The sequence below is a fragment of the Oncorhynchus mykiss genome, chromosome 32 (assembly GCF_013265735.2).
Source record: "Oncorhynchus mykiss isolate Arlee chromosome 32, USDA_OmykA_1.1, whole genome shotgun sequence".
Taxonomy (NCBI): domain Eukaryota; kingdom Metazoa; phylum Chordata; class Actinopteri; order Salmoniformes; family Salmonidae; genus Oncorhynchus; species Oncorhynchus mykiss.
In genome coordinates this window covers 8,575,034-8,603,004 of record NC_050572.1, presented here as the reverse complement: position 1 = coordinate 8,603,004, position 27,971 = coordinate 8,575,034, and the positions used below count along the sequence as shown (strand labels likewise).

The following is a 27,971-nucleotide window of genomic DNA, read 5'->3' as shown; positions in this document are numbered from 1 at the left end:
TAGTATCAATAGTATAGTATAGTATAGTAGCTATGGTATAGTATAGTATAGTATCTATAGTATAGTATAGGATCCATAGTATAGTATCTATAGTATAGTATAGTATCTGTAGTATAGTATAGTATCTACAGTATAGTATCTATAGTACAGTATCTATAGCATAGTATAGTATCTATAGTATAGCATAGTATCTATAGTATAGTATCGTATCTATGGTATAGTATAGTATCTATAGTATAGTATAGTAGCTATAGTATAGTATCTATAGTATAGTATCTATAGTATTGTATAGTATCTATGGTATAGTATAGTATCTATGGTATAGTATAGTATAGTATCTATAGTATCGTATAGTATCTATGGTATAGTATAGTGTCTATAGTATAGTATAGTATAGTATCTATGGTATAGTATAGTATCTATGGTATAGTATAGTATCTATGGTTCGCAGGGCAGGCTACAGTGGCTCGATAAAGTATTCACCGCCACTTGGCATTTGTCCTATTTTGTTGCCTTACAACCTGGAATTAAAATAGATTTTTTTTGGGGGGGGGATTTGTATCATTTGATTTACACAACATGCCTACCACTTTGAAGATGCAAAATATTTTTAATTGTGAAACAAACAAGATGTTTGTGATGAGAGGCGTTGGGTTTGTGCCAGACATAGTGCTTTCCTTGATGGCCAAAAAAGCAAAATTTTAATCTCATCTGACCAGAGTACCTTCTTCCATATGTTTGGGGACTCTCCCACAACACCACACGTGTTGGCTTATTTTGTTCTTTAAGCATTGGCTTTTTTTCTGGCCACCCTTCCGTAAAGCCCAGCTCTGTGGAGTGTACAGCTTAAAGTGGTCCTATGGACAGATACTCCAATCTCCGCTGTGGAGCTTTGCAGCTCCTTCAAGATTATCTTTGGTCTCTTTGTTGCCTCTCTGATTAATGCCCTCCTTGCCTGGTCGGTGAGTTTTGGTGGGCGGCCCTCTCTTGGCAGGTTTGTTGTGGCGCCATATTCTTAAAAAAAAAATTATAATAGATTTAATGGTGCTCCGTGGGATGTTCAAAGTTTCAGATATTTTTTTATAACCCAACCCTGATCTGTACTTCTCCACAACATTGTCCCTGAGCTGTTTGGAGAGCTCCTTGGTCTTCTTGGTGCCGCTTGCTTGGTGGTGCCCCTTGCTTAGTGGTGTTGCAGACTCTGGGGCCTTTCAGAACAGGTGTGTATATATACTGAGATCATGTGACAGATCATGTGACACTTAGATTGCACACAGGTGAACTTTATTTAACTAATTATGTGACTTCTGAAGGTAATTGGTTGCACCAGATCTAATTTAGGGGCTTCATAGCAAAGGGGAGGGGCTTCATAGCAAAGGGGAGGGGCTTCGTATCAAAGGGGAGGGGCTTCATAGTAATGGGGGTGAATACATATGCATGCACTACTTTTCTGTTTTTTATTTTTTCGATTTTTTTGAAAAAATATTTATTTTTCCTTTCGCTTCACCAATTTAGACCATTTTGTGTATGTCCATTACATGAAATCCAAATTAAAATCCATTTAAATGACAGGTTGTAATGCAACAGAATAGGAAAAACACCAAAGGGGATTAAGTTATTTTGCAAGGCACTGTATATGTTTTATCCTGTTGGTGAAGATGCCAAAAGTATGCTAAAAGCCACCATCTCCGGCTGAAATGAACTACCAAATGCCATTCTTGGTAAGTGTGGACATTTCTAAGTGAATGTGAATCTGAGAGAAGTTGAAATCCATGCTAGGCTAGCAAATGTCGTAATATACACTCACTGGCCAGTTTATTAGGTACACCCATCTAGTACCAGGTCAGAATCCCCCCCCGTTTGCCTTCGGAACAACCTGAATTCTACGTGGATTCTATAAGTGTGTCGGAAACATTCATTGCTCAATTGGTATCAAAGGACCTAATGTGTGCCAGGAAAACATTCCCCACACCAGTACTCCACCGCCACTAGCCTGTACCAGGCAGGATGTGTCCATGGATTGATGCTGCTTACGCCAAATCCTGACTCCGCTATCAGCATGACGCAACAGGAACCGGGATTCGGCGAAGCAGGCAATGTTTTTCCACTCCTCCAGTGTTGGTGATCTCTTGCCCACTGGAGCCACTTCTTGTTGTTTTTAGCTGAAAAGAGTGGAACCCGGTGTGGTCGTCTGCTGCAAATCGGCCATCCAAATCGCCCATCCAAATCGCCCATCCATGACAAGGATCAACGAGGTGTGCGTTCCAAGATGCCTCTCTACCCACCACTGTTGTACTGTGCCGTTATTATGTCTGGTTGTGGCCCACCTGTTAGCTTGCCATTCTCCTTCGACCTCTCTCCTCCGTGAGCTGTTTCCCACCACAGGACTGGACGGTACCTGGTAAACCCAAGACAATGTCGGTGTGTGTGAAAAGCAGCTCAGGAGGGCAGACATTTGTGAGATACTGGATCTGGCACTCCTGGCACTGACGATCATACCACCCTCAAAGTCGGTTAGGTCAACCATTTGGTCTATCTAACGTTCAACGGAACAGTAACTTAATGCCTCGATGCCTGTCTTCCTGCTTTATATAGCAAGCCAAGGCCACCTAATAAACTGTATGTGTGCAACAGCTACAGCAGCATGACCTCTGCGCGATAGACTTGTTTACTGCGGTTGCTAAGCAACGGGAAACAACGTGCTACTGCTGCTGGAAGCAGCGCTACAGACAGAGAGTAGAAAATAGAGTACCTTTTGGCTATTTGAATAGTTCTAACAGTGACTGTGGACGTTTGCTTGACAATTTACTTGCTTCTAGGTCTGTCTCCCAAATGGCAACCTATTTTATTTCCTATTATGGGCCCTGCTTGAAAGTAGTGCACGATATAGGGGAATAGAGGGCCATTTGGAACTCTGCCTATTACAGATCGGTTATGTCTCTCCTTAGCTCGTCACAGAGATCAGGTAGAGAGAGAGAGACTCCTTTCCTTCCTTCCTCCATATTCCCTCGCTGTCAAGCCTTCTGACAGAACCCTTCCTGTTGAGCCCTGTACAGCACCCTTCCTGTTGAGCCCTGTACAGCACCCTTCCTGTTGAGCCCTGTTCAGCACCCTTCCTGTCAAGCCCTGTTCCAGCACTCCCGTCTAAAGTGATGCCAATTAATAATTCCCTTTCTAGACTCAGACAGCATGAAAACATCCTCTCTGTCTCTCTCCCTTCAGGATGAGCTAGAAAAACACAACACACAGACCCCATCTCTCATATTGTATTACAATGGAAAACTGATTGTGTGTTTGTGTCTGAGTCTGCTAATAATACGACGCTCAACCATCGTTGAAAAAGCTTCTTCCACATTCCCTTACACACAAGTGATGATCTCCACCCTGCTACCACGAAAATACTTTCACCACGCCACCATAGAGCGGGTGAATGCATGCATTGCCCGAGACTGTGTCTCAAAACCTAATGTCTTTGGCTCGAGGATTGGACATGTTTTTGACAGAGTTGTTTATCTGTCCCAAAATACAAATTGGCCCTTACCGCTGTTCTGTAGAGAACGTTCTCTTGGAGCGTCGTCTCCCGTCGCATGGCAGATAAACAAACTATTGTCAAAAACCTGTCCAATCCTTTAAAAAATAAACCTCCACATCAAGCTAAATGGGAGAGAAAAGCATTTGTGTTATTGAACCAATTTACGAGGGTGTAGGGATTCTATCACAAAGTGGACCTGTCCAATGTGACGTTGTTGTTGTTGTCAAAGGGTAGAAACTGGTAGATGTCTGGAACTCAGTCCATATATAACAGGAGGGCCAACAGAATGGGGGTGGATGGATACAGGAGGGGTGCATTGCAGTTGGTTTGTTTGTTTGGTTGTTTGTTTGTTTGTTTGGCTGGCTGGCTGGTTGGCTGGCTGGTTGGTGTGTGTTTGGGTACCTGTGTAAGTGTGAGTGTTTGTCGTGTTTGTACCCTGGTGACTTCTTAAGGGGGGGAGGAACATCTGACCTGTACCCAGATAGACCCCGCCCACTGGGAGACCATGCTAGCTGTGTACACCAACCCTTCTTCACCCACCCATTATTTTTTTCTTTCTATTGTGTTATTGACTGTACGCTTGTTTATTCCTATGTGTAACTCTGTGTGAATGTTTTGTGTTACACTGCTTTGCTTTATCTTGGCCAGGTCGCAGTTATAAATGAGAACTTGTTCTCAACTGGCCTACCTGGTTAAATAAAGGTGAAAAAAACAGTTCTAAGCCCTCCTCCTCTCTCTTCTTCAGACGTCTCAGGAGTTTCTGAACCAGCTGATGTCTAAGTTGGGGGGTAAGAACCCAGAGGAGACGGGGGGGTTCCAGGAGGCTCCTCTGGCCTACGATGCAGTGTGGGCCCTGGCTCTGGCCCTCAACAAGACCGTGGGGCCCCTGAAGGCCAAGGGCCGCAGGCTAGAAGACTTCAACTACAACAACCAAGATATCACCGCCGAGATCTATCGTGCTCTCAACACCAGCTCATTCGAAGGAGTGTCGGTGAGTATCTTGTATGTCACCACAGAGAGAGGATGGAAATTGAAGAGAAAGAGGAGAAGTTTGTGGTTGTACTGGGAAAGATATGAGAGAGAGAGAGAGACACGCAGAGAGACGCAGAGACAGAAATAGAGACAGAAATAGAGACAGAAATAGAGACAGACAGACAGACAGACAGACAGACAGACAGACAGACAGACAGACAGACAGACAGACAGACTCTACCCTGGACTTGAGCAGTCTTTACGACTAGTGCCACCTCTACAAGGAAGCACTTTTCCAGGACCCTGAAGGACATCCCCCTCAAACACAGCCCCAGCACCGCCCACAGGAGCAACAGAGCAACGAGCAGCGAGACACCCTCCCGAAGGCCCCCAAGGAGGCCACTGTATTCCCACTGGTCAATCCATAATGTGAATAACAGGGAGTGAGGGGAGAGAGTGAGTGTGTGAGAGAGAGGAACTGAAAGAGAGAAAAACAGAAAGAGAGATGTATCCTCCAGACAGAACTATACCTTATCCCCTGACACCATAAGGTAGACACACGAGGGAGGGAGAGGGAGAGGGAGAGAGAGAGAGAGAGAGAAATAGATAGACCCTATCAATGCAGGCTCAATCTTTCCCTTGACCCGTCGCTGCACCTAAACTCAATATGAGCGGCTGATTAGGTAATCAAAAATATATGAACCATTCCTATAAAGGGCAACGTGCTTCCAGCTTTCCTCTGCCTCTGAGTGAACTAACATCGGCCAGTATGAAGACCATGCAAACAAGTGAATACCCTGCACCGGGAGAACTCACGCCAAGAGGACCTACGCCAAGAGGACCTACGCCAAGAGGACCTACACCCAGGCCACAGCATCACCAGCCACATACCAACCAGCTAAGACCCCCCCCCCCCCCCAAGCAAACCCAGGCCACAGCATCACCAGCCACATACCAACCAGCTAAGACCCCCCCCCCCCCCAAGCAAACCCAGGCCACAGCATCACCAGCCACATACCAACCAGCTAATACCCCCCCCCCCCCCCCCCCAGCAAACCCAGGCCACAGCATCACCAGCCACATACCAACCAGCTAAGACCCCCCCCCCCCCCCCAAGCAAACCCTGGCCACAGCATCACCAGCCACATACCAACCAGCTAAGACACCCCCCCCAAGCAAACCCTGGCCATTTTTTCAATTAATTTACCCCCAATAGAATCCCCATACATTATTGAAGACAGCTTCTCCACCCTAGAGGAGGAGAGCAACAATTTCCAGGCCCAGGGGCATGTAGTAGTCTGTGGTGACCTAAATGCCAGAACTGGACAAGAACCTGACACTTTCAGCACAAAGGGGGACGAACACCTACCTGGAGGTGACATCATTCCCTCCCAAACATGGCCACAATTATGACAAAACAACCCCCAAAAAATAGGCCACAACTCCCTGCAGCTCTGTCGCACACTGGGTCTGTAATAAGTCAATGGTAGGCTACGGTCGGTACACGTACAGCTCATCCCCTGGCAGCAATACTGCTGACTACTTTATCACTGACCTCAACCCAGAGTCTCTTAGAGCGTTCAGTCAGTCCACTGACACCCCTATCAGATCACAGCAAAATCACACTCTACTTGAACAGAGCAATACTCAATCATGAGACATCAATGCCAAAGGAACTGCAGAACATGAATTAAGACTATAGATGGAAGGACAGTAGTGCAGAAACCTACCAAAAAACAATTACGCAACAACAGATTCAATCCCTTTTAGACAAATTCTGGACAAAACATTTCTCTATAATAGTGAAAGTAGAAACTTGGCAGTAAAAAGCCTAAATAGTATAGTTGACCTTTCAGCTTCCCTATCAAATATATATAAAAGAAAGCAAACAGCTTAAGAAAATGTTCAACAAGGACAAATGGTTTGATGAAGATTGCAAAAAACCTAAGAAATAAATTGACAAACCTGTCCAGCCAAAAACATGGAGACCCAGAAAATCTACACGTCTACGGCTTCACTATGGTGAAACACTAAAACAATACAGAAATACACTAGAAAAAAAGAAGGAACAGCACGTCAGAAATCTGCTGAAAGTCATTGAAGAATCCATAGAATCTAACCACTTCTGTGAAAATTGGAAAACACCAAACAAACAACAACACGAAGAGTTATCTATCCAAAACGGAGATGTGTGGAGAAACCACTTCTTCAAAGAACAAAGAGCAAAAATATATACCTGATCAATTACAAATCTTAGAATCAACTATTAAAGACTAACAGAACCCACTGAATTCTCCAATTACATTGAATGAACTACAGGACAAACCCTCCAACCCCAAAAGGCCTGTGGTGTTAATGGTATCCTCAATGAAAAAAAAAGCTTTTGACTCAATTGGGCATGAGGGTCTTGCTATACAAATTGATGTATAGCAATGTTGGAGGGAAAAAGATCCGACATTATAGAATCCATCTAAACAAACAACATGTTCTACAGGGCTGTGGGTTGAGACAGGGATGCAGCTTGAGCCCCACCCTGTTCAACATGCACGTTCAACATGTACAGTATATCAATGACTAGAACAGTCTGCAGCACCCAGCCTCACCTCACTAGAGTCAAATGTCTACTGTTTGTTGATGATCTGGTGCTTCTGTCCCCAACCAAGGAGGGCCTACAGCAGCACCTAGATTTGCCAGGACCACAAATACAAATTCCATCTAGACACCGTTGCCCTAGAGCACACAAAAATAATTTATACCTCAGTGTAAACAGAAGCACCACAGGTAACTTCCACAAAGCTGTGAACGATCTGATAAACAAAGCAAGAAGGGCATTCTGCGCCATCAAAAGGAACATAAAATTCGACATCCCATTTGGGATCTGGCAAAGAACTAAAAATACTTGAATCAGTTATAAAAACCCATTGCCCTTTATGGTTGTGAGGTCTGGGGTCAACTCACCAACCAAGAATTCACAAAATGGGACAAGCACCAAATCGAGTCTTTGCATGCAGAATTCTGCAAAAACATCCGCTGTGTACTATGTAAAACACTGAATAATGCATGCAGAGTAGAATTAGGACGATATTCGCTAATGATCAAAATCCAGAAAAGAGCGGTTAAATTCCACCTAAAATAAAAAATATATTCAAACCTCCATAATAAAGCTATCACCTACAGATACATTACCCTAAACAAGCTGGTCCTGGGGCTCTGTTCATAAGCACAAACAGACCCCACAGAGCCCCCAGGACAGCAGCACAATTAGACCCAACCAAATCATGACAAAACAAAAAGATAATTACTTGACACATTGGAAAGAATTAACAAAAAAACAGAGCAAACTAGAATGCTATTTGGCCCTACACAGAGAGTACACAGTGGCAGAATACCTGACCTCGGTGACTGACCCAAACTTAAGGAAAGCTTTGACTATGTACAGACTAAGTGAGCATAGCCTTGCTATTGAGAGAGGCTGCCATAGGCAGACCTGGCTCTCAAGAAAAGACAGGCTGTGTGCACACTGCCCAGAAAATGAGGTGGAAACTGAGCTGCACTTCCTAACCTAAACGTATGACCATATTAGAGACACATATTTCACTCAGATTACACAGACCCACAAAGAATTTGAAAATTAATCTAATTTTGATAAACTCTCATGTCTATTAGGTGAAATACCACAGTGTGCCATCACCGCAGCAAGATTTGTGACCTGTTGTCACAAGAAAAGGTCAACCAGTGAAGAACAAACACCATTGTAAATACAACCCATATTTATGTTTATTTATTTTCATTTTTGTACATTAACTATTTGCACATCATTACAACACTTTACACAGCCCTAACATGTCATTTGAAATGTCTCTATTCCTTTGAAACGTATGTGAACTTACTGCTCAGTTTTGATTGTTTATTTCACTTTTGTTTATTGTCTATTTCACTTGCATTTGGCAATGTAAACATATGTTTCCCATGCCATGAACGCCCATTGAATTGAGAAAGAGAGACAGCCAGATAGACGGCCATCAAGAGAGAGAGACATACACAGAGAAAGAGAGATAGAGAGGCACAGAGAGAGAGGGATTGAGAAAGAAAGCGATGTAGATAGAGAGAGAAACAAAGAGAGAGAGAGAGACACAAAGAGAGAGAGAGACACAGAGAGAGACAGACAGCTTGAGAGAGACACAGAGACAGAAAGACACACAGAGAGATTCAGACTGAGAAAGAGAGAGACAGAGAGAGAGAGAGCGAGAGACAGACAGAGATGCGAGAGAGACCCAGATTACAACAAACGTTGCCACAACTTTAGAGAACGTTCCCTTAAGTGTCTCATATGGTCATTACTTACCATTTTCATAGGAGAGTTCTAGTGATGTGCAAGGACTGTTTCCAAGAGATCATCACCTTAATGTAAACAGAACGTCTTTAGGGAAGAATATTGTCCTTAACCTCAGAAAAGGACTGTTTTCAAGAGATCATCCCCTTAATGTTAACGGAATGTCTTTAGGGAAGAATATTCTCCTAAACGTCAGAAAAGGACTGTTTCCAAGAGATCATCCCCTTAATGTAATCAGAACGTCTTTAGGGAAGAATATTCTCCTAAACCTTAGAAAAGTGAAAACATGAATGTTCTTGCAACGTTCCCAAGAAACATGTCTAGAACATTAATATGTTCTGAGAACAAGAAACATGTCTAGAATATTAATATGTTCTGAGAACAAGAAACATGTCTAGAATATTAATATGTTCTGACAACAAGAAACATGTCTAGAACGTTAATATGTTCTGAGAACAAGAAACATGTCTAGAACATTTATATGTTCTGAGAACAAGAAACATGTCTAGAACATTAATATGTTCTGAGAACAAGAAACATGTCTAGAACATTAATATGTTCTGAGAACATTGCAACGTTCCCAAGAAACATGTCTAGAACATTAATATGTTCTGAGAACATTGTAACGTTCCTGAGAAACATGTCTAGAACATTAATATGTTCTGAGAACATTGTAACGTTCCTGAGAAACATGTCCAGAACATTAATATGTTCTGAGAACATTGCAACGTTCCCAAGAAACATGTCTAGAACATGAATATGTTCTGAGAACAAGAAACCTGTCTAGAATATTAATATGTTCTGAGAACAAGAAACATGTCTAGAACATGAATATGTTCTGAAAACAAGAAACATGTCTAGAACATTAATATGTTCTGAGAACAAGAAACATGTCTAGAATATTAATATGTTCTGAGAACAAGAAACATGTCTAGAACATTAATATGTTCTGAGAACAAGAAACATGTCTAGAACATTAATATGTTCTGAGAACAAGAAACATGTCTAGAACATTAATATGTTCTGAGAACAAGAAACATGTCTAGAACATTAATATGTTCTGAGAACAAGAAACATGTCTAGAATATTAATATGTTCTGAGAACAAGAAACATGTCTAGAACATGAATATGTTCTGAGAACATTGCAATGTTCCCAAGAAACATGTCTAGAACGTTAATATGTTCTGAGAATATTGTAACCACTTTCTGGGTATGTTTGTTGTGACGTTGATGGAATAACCTCCTAAAAGTCAGAAAACTGAAAGAGAGAGGTGTTGAACTGTATACCACTTACATTTTTTTAAATTTTAAATCTTCATTATTTGTCTTCCTACAGGGCCATGTTGTGTTTGATGCCCAGGGTTCTAGAATGGCCTGGACTCTTATTGAGCAGCTGCAAGGTACAGTACTCTCTCTATTCCTCGTGTATAATATAAATAAATAAATGAAATGTCCCCAACTAGCCCACGGCTGGTGACATCTTGTAATTTTGAACATGAAACATCGGCATGGCACCAATCTTGGATCCGGGTAGTAACATTTGTTGTGTACTAGCGTGGATGGCCAGTGTCCACACACCTACTCATTCAAGGACTTTTCTTTATTTTGACTATTTTCAACATTGTAGAATAATAGTGAAGACAATAACACTACGAAATAACACATGGAATCATGTGGTGACCAAAAAAGTGTTAATTAAACAAATGTAAATATATTTTATATTTGAGATTCTTCAAAGTAGCTACCCTTTGCCTTAATGACAGCTTTGCACACTCGTGGCATTCTCTCAACCAGCTTCATCTAGAATGCTTTTCCAACAGTCTTGAAGGAGTTCCCACATAAGCTCAGCACTTGTTGGTGGCTTTTCCTTCACTCTGCGGTCCAACTCATCCCAAACCATCTCAATTTGGTTAAGGTTGTGTGATTGTGGAGGCCAGGTCATCTGATGCAGCACTCCATCACTCTCCTTCTTGGTCAAATAGCCCTTACACAGCCTAGAGGTGTGTTGGGTCATTGTCCCGTTGAAAAAACAAATGATAGTCCCACTAAGCGCAAACCAGATGGGGTGGTGTATTCCTGCAGGATGCTGTGGTAGCCATGCTGGTTATGTGTGCCTGGTTTTCTAAATAAAACACAGACAGTGTCTCCAGCTAAGCACCCCCACACCATCACACCTCCTCCTCCATGCTTCACCATAGGAATGGTGCCAGGTTTCCTCCAGATGTGACACTTGGCATTCAGGCCAAAGAGTTTAATCTTGGTTTCATCAGACCAGAGAATCTTTCTCATGGTCTTAGAGTCCTTTAGATGCCTTTTGGCAAACTCCAAGCTGACTGTCATGTGCCTTTTCCTGAGGAGTGGCTTCTGTCTGGCCACTTTATCATAAAGTCCTGATTTGTGGAGTACAGCAGAGATGGAAGGTTGTCCCATCTCCACAAAGGAACTCTGGAGGTCTGTCAGAGTGACCATCGGGTTCTTGGTCACCTCCCTGACCAAGGCCCTTCCCCCCCGATTGCTCAGTTTGGCCGGGCGGCCAGCTCTAGAAAGAGTCTTGGTGGTTCCAAACTTCTTCCATTTAAGAATGATGGAGGCCACTGTGTTTTTTGGGGACTTTCAATGCTGCTGAAATGTTTCGGTACCCTTCCGAAGATCTGTGCCTCGACACAATCCTGTTTCGGAGCTCTATGGACAGTTCCTTCGACCTCATGGCTTGGTTTTTGCTCTGACATGCACTGTCAACTGTGGGACGTTATATAGACAGGTGTGTGCCTTTCCAAATCATGTCCAATCAATTGAATTTACCACAGGTGGACTCCAATCAAGTTGTAGAAACATCTCAAGGATGATCAATTGAAACAGGATGCACCTGAGTTCAATTTTGAGCCTCATATGAAAGGGTCTGAATACTTGTAAATATGGTATTTCTGATCTCCCTCTGGTCTTCTTCACCTCTAGTCTCCCTCTACTCTGGTCTCCCTTTGGTCTTCCTTCCACAGTATGTTCCATATACTGAATTTACTAACAATACGAGTTTTTTTTAATCTCATGTTTTGAGGGGGTTTGGCTTCTCTCTGTGTGTGTGCTTGTGTTTGTGTGTGTTTGTTGAGAGGTTAGGTTTCTGTGTTTGTGTGTGTGTGTGTTTAGGGGTTAGGTTTTTGTGTGTGTTGACGGGTTAGGTGTGTGTGTGTGTGTGTTTAGGCGTTAGGTTTCTGTGTGTGTGTGTCTGTGTGTGTTGAGGGGTTAGGTTTATGCCCAGACACATCTGTTCAGTAAGTCTCATGAACAATAAGGGTCTCAATATTGTCCCCTGGCACAGCTGTACTTACTCATAATACAATGATAGCAGAAACTAATGAAGTCAACATGTGCATAAAAAGTTAATAGCTGCTTAAATATTTCACTTGGAGGGTTTCCCAAATGAGCTTCTGAAATGTATCAGTTCTTCTTGAAATTACAATAAACCCGAAAGCCCAGTGCTTTAGTTTAGCATAAACGCTGCTACAGTCATCTCCACAAGGAGAGAGAGGGAGAGGGACAGAGACAGAGACGAGAGGGAGAGGGAGAGGGAGAGAGAGAGAGAGAGAGAGAGAGAGACAGAGACGAGAGGGAGAGGGAGAGGGAGAGAGGGAGAGGGAGAGAGGGAGAGGGAGAGGGAGAGAGACAGAGACGAGAGGGAGAGGGAGAGGGAGAGGGAGAGAGACGAGAGGGAGAGGGAGAGGGAAAGAGACGAGAGGGAGAGGGAGAGAGACAGAGACGAGAGGGAGAGGGAGAGGGAGAGAGACGAGAGGGAGAGAGAGAGAGAGGGAGAGAGACAGAGACGAGAGGGAGAGGGAGAGACAGACAGAGACGAGAGGGGGAGGGAGAGACAGACAGAGGGAGAGACAGACAGAGACGAGAGAGAGAGAGAGACGAGAGAGAGAGAGACAGACAGACAGAGACGAGAGGGAGAGGGAGAGGGAGAGACAGACAGAGACGAGAGGGAGAGGGAGAGACAGACAGAGACGAGAGGGAGATGGAGAGACAGACAGAGACGAGAGGGAGAGGGAGAGACAGACAGAGACGAGAGGGAGAGGGAGAGACAGACAGAGACGAGAGAGAGAGAGAGAGACATACAGACAGACAGAGACGAGAGGGAGAGGGAGAGGGAGAGAGAGAGACGAGAGGGAGAGAGAGAGAGAGAGACAGACAGAGACGAGAGGCAGAGGGAGAGAGAGAGACGAGAGGGACAGGGAGAGAGCGAGAGAAAGAGAGCGAGACCGACAGAGACAAGAGGGACAGGGAGAGAGCGAATGCGAGAGCAAGAAAGAGAGAGAGACCGACAGAGACAAGAGGGACAGGGAGAGAGAGCGAGCGAGAAAGAGAGAGAGACCAACAGAGACAAGAGGGACAGGGAGAGAGAGCGAGAAAGAGAGACCGACAGAGACAAGAGGGACAGGGAGAGAGCGAATGCGAGAGCAAGAAAGAGAGAGAGACCGACAGAGACAAGAGGGACAGGGAGAGAGAGCGAGCGAGAAAGAGAGAGAGACCGACAGAGACAAGAGGGACAGGGAGAGAGAGCGAGCGAGAAAGAGAGAGAGACCGACAGAGACAAGAGGGACAGGGAGAGAGCGAATGCGAGAGCGAGAAAGAGAGAGAGACCGACAGAGACAAGCGGGACAGGGAGAGAGAGCAAGCGAGAAAGAGAGAGAGACCGACAGAGACAAGAGGGACAGGGAGAGAGTGAAAGTGAGAGCGAGAAAGAGAGAGAGAGACGAGGGCGAGAGAGCGAGACAGACAGAGACGAGAGGGAGAGAAAGAGAGAGGCAGAGACGAGAGGGAGAGGGAGAGAGCGAATGCAAGAGCGAGAAAGAGAGAGAGACCGACATAGACAAGAGGGACAGGGAGAGAGAGCGAGCGAGAAAGAGAGAGAGACCGACAGAGACAAGAGGGACAGGGAGAGAGAGCGAGCGAGAAAGAGAGAGAGACCGACAGAGACAAGAGGGACAGGGAGAGAGTGAAAGTGAGACAGACAGAGACAAGAGGGAGAGGGAGAGACAGACAGAGACGAGAGGGAGAGGGTGAAAGTGAGAGCGAGAAAGAGAGAGGGAGACGAGGGGGAGAGGGAGAGAGAGAGACAGACAGAGACGAGAGGGAGAGAGAGAGACGAGAGGGACAGGGAGAGAGCGAGAGAAAGAGAGCGAGACCGACAGAGACAAGAGGGACAGGGAGAGAGCGAATGCGAGAGCGAGAAAGAGAGAGAGACCGACAGAGACAAGAGGGACAGGGAGAGAGAGCGAGCGAGAAAGAGAGAGAGACCGACAGAGACAAGAGGGACAGGGAGAGACAGCGAGCGAGAAAGAGAGAGAGACCGACAGAGACAAGAGGGACAGGGAGAGAGTGAATGCGAGAGCGAGAAAAAGAGAGAGACCGACAGAGACAAGAGGGACAGGGAGAGACAGCGAGCGAGAAAGAGAGAGAGAGACCGACAGAGACAAGAGGGACAGGGAGAGAGTAAAAGTGAGAGCGAGAAAGAGAGAGAGAGACGAGGGGGAGAGAGCGAGAGCGAATGCGAGAAAGAGAGAGAGACCGACAGAGACAAGAGGGACAGAGAGAGAGAGCGAGCGAGAAAGAGAGAGAAACCGACAGAGACAAGAGGGACAGGGAGAGAGTGAAAGTGAGACCGAGAAAGAGAGAGAGAGACGAGGGGGAGAGAGCGAGACAGACAGAGACGAGAGGGAGAGAAAGAGAGAGGCAGAGACGAGAGGGAGGGAGAGAGCGAGAGCAAAAAAGAGAGAGAGACAGACAGAAACGAGAACGAGAGGGAGAGAGTGAGAAAGAGAGACAGACAGACAGAGATCAAGAGAGAGAATGACAGAAAAACAGACAGACAGACAGAGATGAGAGAGAGACCCATATAGCAACAAACGTTCCCACAACTTCAGAGAGACAGTGAGACAAAAGAAAACAAACAAACCGAAACAAAGGTATTTTTCTTTCCACAGGGCCGTGGGGTGAGACAGGGATGCATCTTAAGCCCTCCTTTTTCAACATATATATCAAGGTATTGGCGAGCGCACTAGAACAGTCTGCAGCACCTGGCCTCACCCTACTAGAATCTGAAGTCAAATGTCTACTGTTTGCTGATGATCTGGTGCTTCTGTCACCAACCAAACAGGGCCTACAGCAGCACCTAGATCTTCTGCACAGATTCTATCAGACCAGGGGCCCTGACAGAGCAGGGGCCCTGACAGACCTGGTCCCTGACAGACCTGGGCTCTGACAGAACATGAAATTCAACATACCCCACAGAGCCCAAGGACAGCAACACAATTAGACCCAACCAAATCATGACAAAACAAAAAGATTATTACTTGACACATTGGAAAGAATTTTTAAAAACAGCGCACACTAGAATGCTATTTGGCCCTTAGGGATAGGCGTGTCGTTAACGGGACAGTTGTTAATTATGCAGCGTTTTGTGTCACGATCTCAGATTTTAGAGAAACAACAAATGTCGGTACATATACAGTTGAGGTCAGAAGTTAACATACACCTTACACGTTGGAGCCATTAAAACTCACTTTTCAACAACAAACTATAGTTTTCGGTTAGGATGTGTGCATGACACAAGTACATTTTCCAACAATTGTTTGAAGACAGATTATTTCACTTATAATTCACTGTTTCACAATTCCAGTGGGTCAGATGTTTACATACACTAATTTGACTGTGCATTTAAACAGCTTGGAAAATTCCAGAAATTATCATAGCTTTAGAAGCTTCTGATGGGCTAATTGACATCATTTGAGTCAATTGGAGGTGAACCTGTGGATGTATTTCAAGGCCTACCTTTAAACTCAGTGCCTCTTTGCTTGACATCATGGGAAAATCAAAAGAAATCAGCCATGCCACAGAAGACCTCAGAAAAAAATTGTAGACCTCCACAAGTCTGATTCATCCTTGGGAGCAATTTCCAAACGCCTGAAGGTACCACGTTCATCTGTACAAACAATAGTAACCAAGTATAAACACCATGGGACCACGCAGCCGTCATACCGCTCAGGAAGGAGATGCATTCTGTCTCCCAGAGATGAACGTACTTTGGTGTGAAAAGTGCAAATCAATCCCAGAACAACAGCAAAGGACCTTGTGAAGATGCTGGAGGAAACAGGTACAAAAGTGCCTATATCCAAAGTAAAACGAGTCTTATATCGACATAACCTGAAAGGCCGCTCAGCAAGGAAGAAGCCACTGCTCCAAAACCGCCATAAAAAAGCCAGACTACAGTTTGCAACTGCACATGGCGACAAAGATCATACTTTTTGGAGAAATGTCCTCTGGTCTGATGAAACAAAAATAGAATTGTTTTTCCATAATGACCATTGTTATGTTTGCAGGAAAAAGGGGGAGGCCTGCAAGCCGAAGAACACCATCGCAACCGTGAAGCACGGGGTGGCAGCGTCATGTTGTGGGGGTGCTTTGCTGCAGGAGGGACTGGTGCACTTCACAAAATAGATGGCATCATGAGGAAGGAAAATTATGTGGATATTATGTGGATATATTGAAGTAAGACATCAGTCAGGAAGTTAAAGCTTGGTCGCAAATGGGTCTTCCAAGTGGACAATGACCCCAAGCATACCTCCAAGCATACTTCCATTGTGGCAAAATGGCTTAAGGACAACAAAGTCAAGGTATTGAGGGGGAGGCTTGCAAGCTGAAGAACACCATTCCAACTGTGAAGCACGGGGGTGGCAGCATCATGTTGTGGGGATGCTTTGCTGCAGGTAGGACTGGTGCACTTCACAAAATAGATGGCATCATGAAGCAGGAAAATTATGTGGACATATTGAAGAAACATCTCTAGACATCAGTCAGGAAGATAAAGCTTGGACGCAAATGGGCCTTCCAAATGGACAATGACCCCAAGCATACTTCCAAAGTTGTGGCAAAATTAAGGACAACAAAGTCAAGGTATTGGAGTGGCCATCACAAAGCCCTGACTTCAACCCCATAGACTATTTGTGAACAGAACTGAAAAAGCATGTGCGAGCAAGGAGGCCTACAAACCTGTCTCAGTTACACCAGCTCTGTCAGGAGGAATGGGCCAAAATTCACGCAACTTATTGTTGGAAGCTTGTGGAAGGCTACCTGAAATGTTTGACCCACGTTAGACAATTTGAAGGCAATGCTACCAAATACAAATGTAAAACTTTTGACCCACTGGGAATGTGATGAAAGAAATAAAAGCTGAAATAAATCATTCTCTCTACTATGATTCTGACATTTCACGTTCCTAAAATAGAGTGGTGATCCTAAACTGATTTAATACAGGGAATTTTTTACTAGGATTAAATGTCAGGAATTGTGAAAAACTGAGTTGAAATGTATTTGGCTAAGGTGTATGTAAACTTCAACTGTAAGTGTCTTATATCGGCTGAAAGCTTAAATTCTTGTTAATATAACTGCACGGTCCAATTTACCGTAGCTTTTACTGCGAAAAAATGCCATGCTATTGTTTGAGGAGAGCTCCTAACAACGAAACATTTTTTCAGCGCGATAGGTTTGATAAATTCACCTCTGAAGGTGAAATGTACATTACATTACTTACATTCGGAAATCTTGTTCTGATTTATCACCCAAATGGTCCCAGATATAACATGAAGTGTCATTTTGTTAGATAAAATCCTTTTTCATATCCTAAAAAGGTCCATATAGCACACACTATCGATTTTGTATTTCCATTCGCTCAATTTGCAAAAAAAGGAATCTGTGGAAATCTAACCCTAAACGTTGTTTGAACGAGTCAAATCACATTCGTATCTATTCCTCAGAGATCCTAGAAGGTAACAAGCCTTCACTATTTCATTAGGGATGGAGTATATCCTATAGGACACCATATTTGGTCAGAGAGCGATGCCTTCATGGCACACCGATGACCCCGGCGGCCATCACTTAAACGACTTTGTCTTTGTCAAATAAGAACCAATCGGGGTCAAAAAAATCTAGCTAAATAGCCAATGAGCTGAGCTTTACGGGAATATCCGGAAACCATGTATATGTTGTAAAATGTCATTTCTAACCTTGTACGACAGCATTCCTTTTCGTTTTGGACAAAACTTATAAGGATATTCAGAGTTATAAAGTTATGAAACTGTTTGTTTTGCAAATGTTGAACTTATAATATGGCTACTAATACTTTGAAAGCTTAATCAAAGTCCAAGTACACAGATTTGACGATATTCTTGAAGAAAAATTGAATATTAATGCGAATGTCTCCTTCACAATTTGCCCAAATGTACCTGGGGCTACAAGTCTTGTAGGTCAGTCATTCTTCATGTTATCCATCTGAGATTTTGCACATACACCACTGCCATCTTGTGGACACTAAGAAGAGGGGCGGGGGCGTATGCCTTATGGCTAACGAGACATGGTGTGATGAAAGAAACATACAGGAACTCAAATCCTTCTGTTCACCTGATTTAGAATTCCTCACAATCAAATGTAGACCGCATTATCTACCAAGAGAATTATCTTCGATTATAATCACAGCCGTATATATCCCCCCCAAGCAGACACATCGATGGCTCTGAACAAACTTTATTTGACTCTTTGCAAACTGGAATCCATTTATCCGGAGGCTGCATTCATTGTAGCTGGGGATTTTAACAAGGCTAATCTGAAAACAAGACTCCCTAAATTTTATCAGCATATCGATTGCGCAACCAAGGGTGGAAAAACCTTGGATCATTGTTACTCTAACTTCCGCGACGCATATAAGGCCCTGCCCCGCCCTCCTTTCGGAAAAGCTGACCACGACTCCATTTTGTTGATCCCTGCCTACAGACAGAAACTAAAACAAGAGGCTCCCACGCTGAGATCTGTCCAACGCTGGTCCGACCAAGCTGACTCCACACTCCAAGACTGCTTCCATCACGTGTACTGGGACATGTTTCGTATTGCGTCAGATAACAATATTGACGAATACGCTGATTCGGTGTGCGAGTTCATTAGAACATGCGTTGAAGATGTCGTTCCCATAGCAACGATTAAAACATTCCCTAACCAGAAACCGTGGATTGATGGCAGCATTCGTGTGAAACTGAAAGCGCGAACCACTGCTTTTAATCAGGGCAAGGTGACTGGTAACATGACCGAATGCAAACAGTGCAGCTATTCCCTCCGCAAGGCTATCAAACAAGCTAAGCGTCAGTACAGAGACAAAGTAGAATCTCAATTCAACGGCTCAGACACAAGAGGCATGTGGCAGGGACTACAGTCAATCACGGACTACAGGAAGAAATCCAGCCCAGTCACGGACCAGGATGTCCTGCTCCCAGGCAGACTAAATCACTTTTTTGCCCGCTTTGAGGACAATACAGTTGTCATGTATTGTCATGTTGTGTCTTTTTTCTGTCCTTTCCTTTCACCCTGTCTCCCTCTGCTGGTCGTACTAGGTTACCGTTTCTGTCCCTCTTTCCCCCAGCTGTTCCTTGTCTTCTCTGACTACCTCATTCACCCCTTTTCCCACCTGTTCCCTTTTTCCCTCTGATTAGGTCCCTATATCTCTCTCTGTTTCTGCTCCTGTCTTTGTCGGATTCTTGTTTGTGTGTCTCATGCCTGAACCAGACTATCATCGTGTTTGCTGCAACCTTGTCCTGTCCTGTCGGAATCTACCTGTCCATCTGAGCCCACGTGTGTTCATCATTAAAGAAACTCTGTTTGTTAATTCGCTTTTGGGTCCTCATTCACGCACCTGACAGAAGAATCCGACCAAGAATGGACCCAGTGACTTCGGATCCTCTCCACTCAGCCGTCGAGATCCAGGGAGCGATGCTAGGCAGACACGAGCAGGAATTGTCTGCTGCTCGACATGCCGTTGAGACCCTGGCCACCCAAGTCTCCAACCTCACAGAACAGGTTCACCATCTCCGCCTCGATCCACCGGCCACTTCCAGGGCTTTCGAATCTCCGGAGCCCAGAATCAATAACCCGCCGTGTTACTCTGGGGAGCCCACTGAATGCCGCTCGTTCCTCACCCAGTGTGATATTGTGTTTTCTCTCCAGCCCAACACTTACGCCAGGAGCACTGCTCGTGTCGCCTACGTCATATCTCTCCTTACTGGACGGGCTCGTGAGTGGGGCACGGCAATCTGGGAGGCAAGGGCTGAGTGTACTAACCAGTATCAGGACTTTAAGGAGGAGATGATACGGGTTTTTGATCGATCTGTTTTTGGGGAGGAGGCTTCCAGGGCCCTGTCTTCCCTATGTCAAGGTAATCGATCCATAACAGACTACTCTATTGAGTTTCGCACTCTTGCTGCCTCCAGTGGCTGGAACGAGCCGGCTTTGCTCGCTCGTTTTCTGGAGGGTCTCCGCGCAGAGGTAAAGGATGAGATTCTCTCCCGGGAGGTTCCTTCCAGCGTGGATTCCTTGATTGAACTCGCTATTCGCATTGAGCGACGGGTTGATCTTCGTCACCGAGCTCGTGGAAAGGAGCTTGCGTTCTCCGTTGCCCCCCTCTCCGCATCACTACCATCTTCCTCTGCCGGCTCGGGAGCTGAGCCTATGCAGCTGGGAGGTATCCGCATCTCGACTAAGGAGAGGGAACGGAGAATCACCAACCGCCTCTGTCTCTATTGCGGTTCTGCTGGTCATTTTGTCACTTCATGTCCAGTAAAAGCCAGAGCTCATCAGTAAGCGGAGGGCTACTGGTGAGCGCTACTACTCCTGTCTCTCCTTCAAGATCCTGCACTACCTTGTCGGTCCATCTACGCTGGACCGGTTCGTCAGCTTCCTGCAGTGCCTTAATAGACTCTGGGGCGGAGGGCTGTTTTATGGACGAGACCTGGGCTCGGGAACATGACATTCCTCTCAGACAGTTAAGGGAGCCCACGGCCTTGTTCGCCCTGGATGGTAGTCCTCTCCCCAGGATTCAGCGTGAGACGCTACCTTTAACCCTCACTGTTTCTGGTAATCATAGCGAAACCATTTCTTTTTTAATTTTTCGTTCACCTTTTACACCTGTTGTTTTGGGCCATCCCTGGCTAGTTTGTCATAATCCTTCCATTAATTGGTCTAGTAATTCTATCCTCTCCTGGAACGTCTCTTGTCATGTGAAATGTTTAATGTCTGCTATCCCTCCTGTTTCCTCTGTCTCTTCTTCACAGGAGGAGCCTGGTGATTTGACAGGGGTGCCGGAGGAATATCACGATCTGCGCACGGTGTTCAGTCGGTCCAGGGCCACCTCTCTTCCTCCACACCGGTCGTATGATTGTAGTATTGATCTCCTTCCGGGAACCACTCCCCCCCGGGGTAGACTATACTCTCTGTCGGCTCCCGAACGTAAGGCTCTCGAAGATTATTTGTCTGTAGCTCTTGACGCCGGTACCATAGTCCCCTCCTCCTCTCCCGCCGGAGCGGGGTTTTTTTTTGTCAAGAAGAAGGACGGGTCTCTGCGCCCCTGCATAGATTATCGAGGGCTGAATGACATAACAGTGAAGAATCGTTATCCGCTTCCTCTTATGTCTTCAGCCTTCGAGATCCTGCAGGGAGCCAGGTTTTTCACTAAGTTGGACCTTCGTAACGCTTACCATCTCGTGCGCATCAGGGAGGGGGACGAGTGGAAGACGGCGTTTAACACTCTGTTAGGGCACTTTGAATACCGGGTTCTTCCTTTCGGCCTCGCTAACGCTCCAGCTGTCTTTCAGGCATTAGTCAATGATGTCCTGAGAGACATGCTGAACATCTTTGTTTTCGTTTACCTTGACGATATCCTGATTTTTTCACCGTCACTCCAGATTCATGTTCAGCACGTTCGACGTGTCCTCCAGCGCCTTTTAGAGAATTGTCTTTTTGTGAAGGCTGAGAAGTGCACTTTTCATGCCTCCTCCGTCACATTTCTCGGTTCTGTTATTTCCGCTGAAGGCATTAAGATGGATCCCGCTAAGGTCCAAGCTGTCATTGATTGGCCCGTCCCTAAGTCACGCGTCGAGCTGCAGCGCTTTCTCGGCTTCGCGAACTTCTATCGTCGTTTCATCCGTAATTTCGGTCAGGTGGCAGCTCCTCTCACAGGCCTTACTTCTGTCAAGACGTGCTTTAAGTGGTCCGTTTCCGCCCAGGGAGCTTTTGATCTCCTCAAGAATCGTTTTACATCCGCTCCTATCCTTGTTACACCTGACGTCTCTAGACAGTTCGTTGTCGAGGTTGACGCGTCAGAGGTGGGCGTGGGAGCCATTCTTTCTCAGCGCTCCCTCTCTGACGACAAGGTCCACCCATGCGCGTATTTTTCTCATCGCCTGTCGCCGTCGGAACGTAACTATGATGTGGGAAACCGCGAACTGCTCGCCATCCGGTTAGCCCTAGGCGAATGGCGACAGTGGTTGGAGGGGGCGACCGTTCCTTTTGTCGTTTGGACTGACCATAGGAACCTTGAGTACATCCGTTCTGCCAAACGACTTAATGCGCGTCAGGCGCGTTGGGCGCTGTTTTTCGCTCGTTTCGAGTTCGTGATTTCTTATCGCCCGGGCTCTAAGAACACCAAGCCTGATGCTTTATCTCGTCTCTTCAGTTCTTCAGTAGCCTCCACTGACCCCGAGGGGATTCTCCCTGAGGGGCGTGTTGTCGGGTTGACTGTCTGGGGAATTGAGAGGCAGGTAAAGCAAGCGCTCACTCACACTCCGTCGCCGCGCGCTTGTCCTAGGAACCTTCTTTTCGTTCCCGTTCCTACTCGTCTGGCCGTTCTTCAGTGGGCTCACTCTGCCAAGTTAGCCGGCCACCCTGGCGTTCGGGGTACGCTTGCTTCCATTCGCCAGCGTTTTTGGTGGCCCACCCGGGAGCATGACACGCGTCGTTTCGTGGCTGCTTGTTCGGTCTGCGCGCAGACTAAGTCCGGTAACTCCCCTCCTGCCGGCCGTCTCAGGCCGCTTCCCATTCCCTCTCGACCGTGGTCTCACATCGCCTTAGATTTTGTCACCGGACTGCCTTCGTCAGCGGGGAAGACTGTTATTCTTACGGTTGTCGATAGGTTCTCTAAGGCGGCTCATTTCATTCCCCTTGCTAAGCTTCCTTCTGCTAAAGAGACGGCACAAATCATCATCGAGAATGTTTTCAGAATTCATGGCCTTCCGTCAGACGTCGTTTTGGACAGAGGTCCGCAATTCACGTCTCAATTTTGGAGGGAGTTTTGCCGTTTGATTGGGGCTTCCGTCAGTCTCTCTTCCGGCTTTCACCCCCAGTCTAACGGTCAAGCAGAACGGGCCAATCAGACTATTGGTCGCATCTTACGCAGTCTTTCTTTTCGCAACCCTGCGTCTTGGTCAGAACAGCTCCCCTGGGCAGAATACGCCCACAACTCGCTTCCTTCGTCTGCGACCGGGCTATCTCCTTTTCAGAGTAGCCTCGGGTACCAGCCTCCGCTGTTCTCATCTCAGTTCGCCGAGTCCAGCGTCCCCTCCGCTCAGGCTTTTGTCCAACGTTGCGAGCGCACCTGGAAGAGGGTCAGGTCTGCACTTTGCCGTTATAGGACGCAGACTGTGAGGGCTGCTAATAAGCGTAGAACTAAGAGTCCTAGATATTGTCGCGGTCAGAGAGTTTGGCTCTCCACTCAGAACCTTCCCCTTAAGACGGCTTCTCGCAAGTTGACCCCGCGGTTCATTGGTCCGTTCCGTATTTCTCGGGTCATTAATCCTGTCGCAGTTCGACTTCTTCTTCCGCGATACCTTCGTCGCGTCCACCCGGTCTTCCATGTCTCCTGTATCAAGCCCGTTCTTCGCGCCCCCGCTCGTCTTCCCCCCCCCCCATCCTTGTCGAGGGCGCACCCATCTACAGGGTCCGTAGGATTTTGGACATGCGTCCTCGGGGCCGTGGTCACCAGTACCTCGTAGATTGGGAGGGGTACGGTCCTGAGGAGAGGAGTTGGGTTCCCTCTCGGGATGTGCTGGACCGTGCGCTGATCGAGGATTTCCTCCGTTGCCGCCAGGTTTCCTCCTCGAGTGCGCCAGGAGGCGCTCGGTGAGTGGGGGGGTACTGTCATGTATTGTCATGTTGTGTCTTGTTTCTGTCCTTTCCTTTCACCCTGTCTCCCTCTGCTGGTCGTACTAGGTTACCGTTTCTGTCCCTCTTTCCCCCAGCTGTTCCTTGTCTTCTCTGACTACCTCATTCACCCCTTTTCCCACCTGTTCCCTTTTTCCCTCTGATTAGGTCCCTATATCTCTCTCTGTTTCTGCTCCTGTCTTTGTCGGATTCTTGTTTGTGTGTCTCATGCCTGAACCAGACTATCATCGTGTTTGCTGCAACCTTGTCCGTCCTGTCGGAATCTACCTGTCCATCTGAGCCCACGTGTGTTCATCATTAAAGAAACTCTGTTTGTTAATTCGCTTTTGGGTCCTCATTCACGCACCTGACAACAGTGACACTGACACGGCCTGCAACGAAAACATGCGGACTCTCCTTCACTGCAGCCGAGGTGAGTAAGACATTTAAACGTGTTAACCCTCGCAAGGCTGCAGGCCCAGACGGCATCCCCAGCCGCGCCCTCAGAGCATGCGCAGACCAGCTGGCCAGTGTGTTTACGGACATATTCAATCAATCCCTATACCAGTCTGCTGTTCCCACATGCTTCAAGAGGGCCACCATTGTTCCTGTTCCCAAGAAAGCTAAGGTAACTGAGCTAAACGACTACCGCCCCGTAGCACTCACTTCCGTCATCATGAAGTGCTTTGAGAGACTAGTCAAGGACCATATCACCTCCACCCTACCCGACACCCTAGACCCACTCCAATTTGCTTATCGCCCAAATAGGTCCACAGACGATGCAATCACAACAACACTGCACACTGCCCTAACCCATCTGGACAAGAGGAATACCTATGTGAGAATGCTGTTCATCGACTACAACTCGGCATTCAACACCATAGTACCCTCCAAGCTCGTCATCAAGCTCGAGACCCTGGGTCTCGACCCCGCCCTGTGCAACTGGGTACTGGACTTCCTGACGGGCCGCCCCCAGGTGGTGAGGGTAGGCAACAACATCTCCACCCCGCTGATCCTCAACACTGGGGCCCCACAAGGGTGCGTTCTGAGCCCTCTCCTGTACTCCCTGTTCACCCACGACTGCGTGGCCACGCACGCCTCCAACTCAATCATCAAGTTTGCGGACGAAACAACAGTGGTAGGCTTGATTACCAACAACGACGAGACGGCCTACAGGGAGGAGGTGAGGGCCCTCGGAGTGTGGTGTCAGGAAAATAACCTCACACTCAACGTCAACAAAACTAAGGAGATGATTGTGGACTTCAGGAAACAGCAGAGGGAACACCCCCCTATCCACATCGATGGAACAGTAGTGGAGAGGGTAGCAAGTTTTAAGTTCCTCGGCATACACATCACAGACAAACTGAATTGGTCCACTCACACAGACAGCATCGTGAAGAAGGCGCAGCAGCGCCTCTTCAACCTCAGGAGGCTGAAGAAATTCGGTTTGTCACCAAAAGCACTCACAAACTTCTACAGATGCACAATCGAGAGCATCCTGGCGGGCTGTATCACCGCCTGGTACGGCAACTGCTCCGCCCACAACCGTAAGGCTCTCCAGAGGGTAGTGAGGTCTGCACAACGCATCACCGGGGGCAAACTACCTGCCCTCCAGGACACCTACACCACCCGATGTCACAGGAAGGCCATAAAGATCATCAAGGACATCAACCACCCGAGCCACTGCCTGTTCACCCCGCTATCATCCAGAAGGCGAGGTCAGTACAGGTGCATCAAAGCTGGGACCGAGAGACTGAAAAACAGCTTCTATCTCAAGGCCATCAGACTGTTAAACAGCCACCACTAACATTGAGTGGCTGCTGCCAACACACTGACACTGACACTGACTCAACCCCAGCCACTTTAATAATGGGAATTGATGGGAAATGATGTAAATATATCACTAGCCACTTTAAACAATGCTACCTTATATAATGTTACTTACCCTACATTATTCATCTCATATGCATACGTATATACTGTACTCTATATCATCGACTGCATCCTTATGTAATACATGTATCACTAGCCACTTTAACTATGCCACTTTGTTTACATACTCACCTCATGTATATACTGTACTCGATACCATCTACTGTATCCTGCCTATGCTGCTCTGTACCATCACTCATTCATATATCCTTATGTACATATTCTTTATCCCCTTACACTGTGTATAAGACAGTAGTTTTGGAATTGTTAGTTAGATTACTTGTTGGTTATTACTGCATTGTCGGAACTAGAAGCACAAGCATTTCGCTACACTCGCATTAACATCTGCTAACCGTGTGTATGTGACAAATAAAATTTGATTTGATTTCAAATGCATATCCTTGCTTCAGGGCCTGAGCTACAGGCAGTTAGATTTGGGTATGTCATTTAGGCGAAAATTGAAAAAAAAAAGGGGGCTATCCCTAAGAAGTTTTAATTTTAACAGACCGTACACAGTGGCAGAATACCTGACTACTGTGACTGACACAAACTTAAGGAAAGCTTTGACTATGTTCCGACTCAGTGAGCACAGCCTTGCTATTGAGACAGGGACAGGCTATGTGCACACTGCCCACAAAAGTAGGTGGAAACTGAGCTGCACTTCCTAACCTCCTGCCCAATGTATGACCATATTAGAGACACATATTTCCCTCAGATTACTCAGATCCACAAAGAATTTGAAAACAAATCCAATTTTTGATAAACTCCCATATCTACTGGGTGAAATACCACAGTGTGCCATCACAGCAGCAAGATTTGTGACCTGTTGCCACGAGAAAAGGGCAACCAGTGAAGAATAAACACCATTGTAAATACAACCCATATGCATGTTTATTTATTTTCCATTTTGTACTTTAACTATTTGCACATCGTTACAACACTTTTGTGATGTTTACTGTGAATATTTGTATTATTTATTTCACTTTTGTTTATTATCTATTTTACTTGCTTTTTCCCAATAATGCCGTTGAATAGACAGAGAGACAGAGAGACAGGCAGGCAGACAGACAGACAGACACAGGCAGACAGACAGGCAGGCAGGCAGACAGGCAGGCAGGCAGGCAGGCAGGCAGACAGACAGACAGGCAGGCAGGCAGGCAGGCAGGCAGGCAGACAGACAGACACAGGCAGACAGACAGGCAGACAGGCAGGCAGACAGGCAGGCAGGCAGGCAGACAGGCAGGCAGGCAGGCAGACAGACAGACAGACACAGGCAGACAGACAGACAGGCAGGCAGGCAGGCAGGCAGACAGACAGACAGGTATCGACAGACAGACAGACAGACAGACAGACAGACAGACGGACAGACGGACAGACGGACAGACGGACAGACGGACAGACGGACAGACGGACAGACGGACAGACAGGCAGACGGACAGACAGACAGGCAGGCAGACAGGCAGGCAGGCAGGCAGGCAGACAGACAGACAGGTATCGACAGACAGACAGACAGACAGACAGACAGACAGACAGACAGACAGACATCTACAGACAGACAGACAGACAGACAGACAGACGGACAGACAGACTTCTCCAAATTGTGTCCAGGTGTATTTGTTTTCTGTCTCCTATTAATCCTTCTCCTCTTTACGTTAATATGTCTGTCTCAAAGCACCTTATGTGCTTGTCTTATTCCTTTCATTTAAATTGTTTATGTTGACGTCCATGCCTACGCATTGAGCAGTACTGTAGCCATGGCGATAAGAGAGGGTAAGAGTACTCATAGTGGTGAAACTCGGGTAAAAAATAACTAGACATTTTCTTTTTTTAAGGTCTTTATCTTGCTTTTGTTTTTTAATTCTTTCTTCTTAGCCCGCCCCTTGTGGTTCCCTGACAGCCTCCTCTGTCACACAGGAGTGGTGTCGATAGCATCGTCTCATCTCTGGCGCTACGTCGGGCTGGCTGCCTGTGAGAGAGGCAGGCAGTGAGGTGGTGTTAGTTGGTTTGGCTGGCTGGCTGCGTTTTGATCAATGTGCCTGTGTTCAATCTGTCTGCTGCATTGTGTCTGTTCAGACAGCGCCTGTGTCGGTGACTCATGTCGTCTCTCATGTGGGAAAGCACTCTTTGTTTTTTTGGTGGCGGCTGATGAAAAATTAAGCTTGTTTTCCCCCATCTCCTCTCCTCTCTGTTGC

The 27,971-nt window shown here is 46.3% G+C and overlaps 1 protein-coding gene across 1 annotated transcript in view; it reads left to right on the top strand.

Annotated features, from left to right (window-relative positions):
- The window catches only part of LOC110487865 (gamma-aminobutyric acid type B receptor subunit 1), a 265,484-nt gene that overhangs the window by 177,167 nt on the left and 60,346 nt on the right, over positions 1-27,971 (top strand). Inside the window, exons 13-14 of the mRNA XM_036970908.1 lie at positions 4,278-4,523; positions 10,175-10,238. Coding sequence (XP_036826803.1) covers positions 4,278-4,523; positions 10,175-10,238 — 310 coding nt within the window. The remainder of the gene's footprint in view (positions 1-4,277; positions 4,524-10,174; positions 10,239-27,971) is intronic.